This window comes from Gadus macrocephalus, chromosome 10, assembly GCF_031168955.1.
Source record: "Gadus macrocephalus chromosome 10, ASM3116895v1".
Classification (NCBI taxonomy): domain Eukaryota; kingdom Metazoa; phylum Chordata; class Actinopteri; order Gadiformes; family Gadidae; genus Gadus; species Gadus macrocephalus.
In genome coordinates, this window is record NC_082391.1 from 17,442,599 (window position 1) to 17,447,598 (window position 5,000).

Genomic DNA, 5,000 nt, shown 5'->3' on the forward strand with positions numbered 1-5,000 from the left:
GTCTAAACATACAGGCTTGTTTACCGGGACCCCTCTGTCTCCCCTCCCGCCAGGCCCCGGGGAAGCCTGCCATCGAGGTGTCTCACTTCCTGGAGTGGATGAGCCTGGAGCCCCAGTCCATGGTGTGGCTCCCCGTGCTCCACCGCGTGGCCGCGGCCGAGTCGGCCAAGCACCAGGCCAAGTGCTACGTGTGCAAGCAGTGCCCCATCAAAGGCTTCAGGTACGGGGAGATCTCCCGCGGCACTCCCCTCGATTTAACGGAGCCGAGTTCCTCCCAGAGTGCGTCTGACGGCCTCGTCTTATGATTTCATAAAGGAGCTTGTCAAGACAATTGGCGTCAATGCCGCCGTGATTAAAGGAGCGTCAAGGTGGCAAGGATTCAGCCTGTCCGTAACGACAAAACAAGTGCAAAGCAATATGACTCAGTGCGAGTGGAGGCGAGCAAGGGAGAGAGCAAGTCTCTGGTGCAAATCAAACGCAACCAAGAGGTCTTCACTTAAAGGCACCCAGTGCAACTTTCGAGGCTTAAAAATAAACATTCAATTTCTAGTCTTTTTTACACGTAGTAAGTTTCAATAACTCCATACCATTACATACCGACATTCAAGCAGCAAAGATGAGACGTCGTTGTGTGGTGAGAACTGATAGAAAATCGATAACAACAACAATGCCGCCATTTTCTTTATTTTTTGTAACCTACAATAAATAAAGCAGGCTTCCAGTCAATGGAAAAATGGCTTCTCCCCACCGGCGATTGTTGTTGTTTACGATTTTCTATCAGTTCTCACCACACAACAACGTCTCATCTTTGCTCCTTGAATGTCGATATGTAATGGTATGGAGTTATTGAAACTTACTACGTGTAAAAAAGACTAGAAATTGAATGTTTATTTTTCATTGAATGTTTACATAAAGTTGCACTGGGTGCCTTTAAATGCCGGTTAACCGTTCATCATGTACTGAGGTTCCTTCATCATTTATGTAATTCAATTTGTGAGTCGATATTTTTCTCCCACACCGCCGTTACGGAGACCGGGGTATAATGGAATAAAATTAAAGCCGGCTTTTGTTATGAATGTTTTTATTGACGGCGACAGGTACCGCAGTCTGAAGCAGTTCAACGTTGACATCTGTCAGACGTGCTTCCTCACAGGCCGCACCTCCAAGGGAAACAAGCTGCACTACCCCATCATGGAGTACTACACACCAGTAAGACCCTTCTCCCTCAGCAAACGCTAAACGCACGATGCTACGAAACCTTTTAACGCACCACAACAAGCGGCAAGAAAATCTGTATTCTGCAGGACGGGCATCCCAGTTACAAGGCTAATGGCGTTAAGCACGCTTAGTAAACCACTAAACGCACATGGCTATAATATTTAACGAGAAGCACCGGGCTGGGAGGGCTCTGAGAGTGCATGTTAAAGGGCTATCTCGAACACTTGGGGAACTGGTTGTGAACGCCCCCTACCCCTTCCTGCGTCTTATACAGCCTCGACCCCTCTCACACACACACACACACGCGCACACACACACACACGCGCACACGCACACACACACACACACACACACACACACACACACTCACACAGATCCCGGGTTCTTAGTTGATATTCCGGGGCCGTACCAGGGCTATATCTGGGGGCGGGTGTTGGAGTTTGTGGGGGTGCAACGTGCTAGGTATCAGCCGTAATCAATGCTGAGCGCCGACAAATGGCAGAAGGCCATGGGCACTGTGATTTTCTTTGAGGGGGCCCAGCGTTTTAGAGTTATGGTTTTAAGTGGAGCTCACTGGAGATGGTGTGATATTTTCTCACAAGCCGGGTCGTAGGAGAATTCAGCAGCGGGCCAGACGGGAGGGGATACCAAGGGGTGGAGAACCTTGCGGAGGAGGACGGGGAGGACGGAGGGAACCAGGGGTTTAAAGGGGTAATGGAATCTCGCAGGGAGGAGACTAGAGAGGAGGCGTCTGGAGGTGACACAGAGCCCGAGGGAGAGGGGTGCCGGTTTTTGGAGGCGGAAAACAAGCGCTGTCGGCCAAAGTAACAAAGGAAAGTGTCAAAGAATAAATATGGGGGAGATGATGAGCAGAGGGAGAGTGCTGGGCAGAGAGAAAGAGACCACAGAGAGATAACTTGTGCTCGCTTGAAGGGAGGGAAATGGCCGACGTGTGAAGCTCAACAGAGTAGAAGATGGCCGACGGCTGGGCTGGCCCCACGGGGGAGCCTTGTTTCAGATGGGCTCGTCTGGGAGGAATGTTTTCCCCCGGCAACATTGGAATGCACTCTTAAGCGCTACAGTTTGTCCTCTCTCCCCTCCCCTCTGCTCTCTCTAAACCTACTGCTTCTCCCACACCTCCTCCTCCTCTCCTTCCCTCCCGACCCGCGTCATTCCCGCGACCTGATCACACGGCAGACCACCTCGGGAGAGAAGATGAGGGATTTCGCCAAGACTCTGAAGAACAAGTTCAGGTCCAAGCAGTACTTCAGCAAGCACCCTCAGAGAGGGTACCTGCCCGTTCAGTCGGTGCTGGAGGCAGAGAGCGCCGAGACGTGAGTCCCACATGCCCCGGCACGCACGCACTCAAGACAGGCGGATGCACATTGCACATACACACACGCACAGACACACACACGTCATGCAAACTCACACCACACATACTGTACGTACAGACACACTGATACACACATGCACACACTGCATTCACACACCCTCACATGCATGTCTGTACTTCTAACCCGGATAGTATGTCTGCGTGTGTGTGTGTGTGTGTGTGTGTGTGTGTGTGTGTGTGTGTGTGTGTGTGTGTGTGTGTGTGTGTGTGTGTGTATATTTATGCGTGTGAGGATAGTAAAATGAACTATTTTAAATTGTTTAAAGAGTTATTTTACCTTTGTACTCATGTGTTATTAAGCAAACAAATTGTAAAATAAAAAAAGGAAATTAATTAAATCAATACTACCCTTGCCTGGGATGAAAACATAAATATGCTAGCTGCCAGTCTACGTTGCATAGCAACCACCTTGCACCATGTGCAGGCAGCCAGGAAGGCATATTTTATTTTTAACATTATAATTTATTTATAAGAATGTTAGCAATTGCTCACTTGCGGCCATGGTATATGATTTTAATAATAACCATATACCACGGCCTGTTGTGAGCTATTGCTCGAATAAACGTACAGACATACATGCATCCATACGTACATACTTGCATCCAAACATACATACATAGATACATACTGACATATACTGACATACATACATACATACATACATACATACATACATACATACATACATACATACATACATACATACATACATACATACATACATACATACACAGAGCTAAAGAGACTCCTTGTAGATGATTGTATTATCTGGAACAAATGTTACGCAAATCCCAGGTGCAAATTCAAATGATGTGGGATGAGTTCAGTGGACAGTTCTGGATTTTTAAAAAAGCATCAATGCCTAATTCTATTTAGTCCTAATCCTGGCAGGGAAATGTGCACTCAGGAATCAGTCTCTCTAAGAGCTCCGAACCAGAGCCTGGAGTCAAATGCAGGATGTCACCAGGAGACAGCTGCAGGGCCACGCTGTTCCCAGGATAGTCTTCCAAGGCGATGCTCATCTGCTCCACTTACTTTGTTATTGTGTTATTATTCACTAGCAGGCTTATGCTACAGTTTTCTAAATCAAACTGTATTAATTTAAGCCAAAATGTAATCCAATTGAATTATTGAATAACTTTCTATGTGTCTGTCAATTTCCCTTTGATGTTTGCTGTGGAATAAGAGCTCTTTAATATAGGTGTTTGACATGCGCTCTTTCTCAGAGCTGAGGAATTTGGGAGGGCATGAGCATGCATAATCCACTGACCTCAAGAACGTGAAGCTAATTATGCACATTATTACAAGCAGGAAATAACTGTCTGCAGTTCTGGCTTCAGCAAAAAAGTCTCTACTAAAGCTGTGCAGCTCCATTGAGCAGTGGCAGGCAATCCCACATACCGACCGATGACCTTGCATTAGCGGAGACACATTGCAATAGAGCCCATGAACGATTTCGAGGGGGCCTCATCGACTTGAGACACCTGCACGCTCGCACATACCGACACGAACACATGCACGTATTCACACGCACACACACACACACACACACACACACACACACACACACACACACACACACACACACACACACACACACACACACACACACACACACACACACACACACACACACACACACAGTATATACACACACAGACGTGCACACAAACACACCCACACAAACACACACAAGGGGAGCCAATGGGATCTGTGGAAAGTGTTGATGGTTGGTTAATACATTTAACCAAGTTAAATGTTAATGAAGTTAATACATTTGGTACAGATAGTATCAAAGGAGTAGACAGTTGGAGAGTGAGTAAATGGCTTAGAGATAGAGAAGACAGATCATGTTTAGGTTCTAAGTGAGACTGATTCTAATGTAGAGATATTCTCATGAGTAGATCTATATTGTGCATTGCAGAGGGCTAATTTACATTTATATAAGGTTAATGAATTAGTTGGAAATGTAAAATACTAATTAGCTTGTCAAGTTTGTTGCGGTCTTGGATTGATGCCACATCTTTCCGCTAGATTGTTTGCTAGATAGTAGTCGTCTAGCTAGCAGATTAGGCTCACAGATCTAGGTTAAAACGTCAGGCTTGTGTGCTGTGAAGTAGAAGTTATTTCCTCCCAGACATGGTTGGAGCAGGTGCAGTTGCGACATAGCTTCCTTGTTTGAAAGCCACTAGGTCATATCTTCGCCATTTTAATTGGCTAAAAGGGACATTCTTCTAGTTCCTTCCATCTGCAGTCTCCCAGGCACTTAGAATGGAATGGAGTCTCAATCGATACGGTGAAAGCGAATTACTCGTTACTAAATGAGTAGGCGTTTTAATGTCGAGATGGAAATTCAGCAGCAAAAAGCATCGGTCCTGTTATTGTA

General features: G+C 46.3%; 1 protein-coding gene across 1 annotated transcript in view; it reads left to right on the forward strand.

The window, feature by feature from the left end:
* Nucleotides 1–5,000, forward strand: part of drp2 (dystrophin related protein 2) — a 68,030-nt gene that overhangs the window by 47,480 nt on the left and 15,550 nt on the right. Inside the window, 3 exon segments of the mRNA XM_060063787.1 lie at nt 1–220; nt 1,098–1,209; nt 2,416–2,552. The exon segment at nt 1–220 is cut by the window's left edge and continues 10 nt beyond it. Coding sequence (XP_059919770.1) covers nt 1–220; nt 1,098–1,209; nt 2,416–2,552 — 469 coding nt within the window.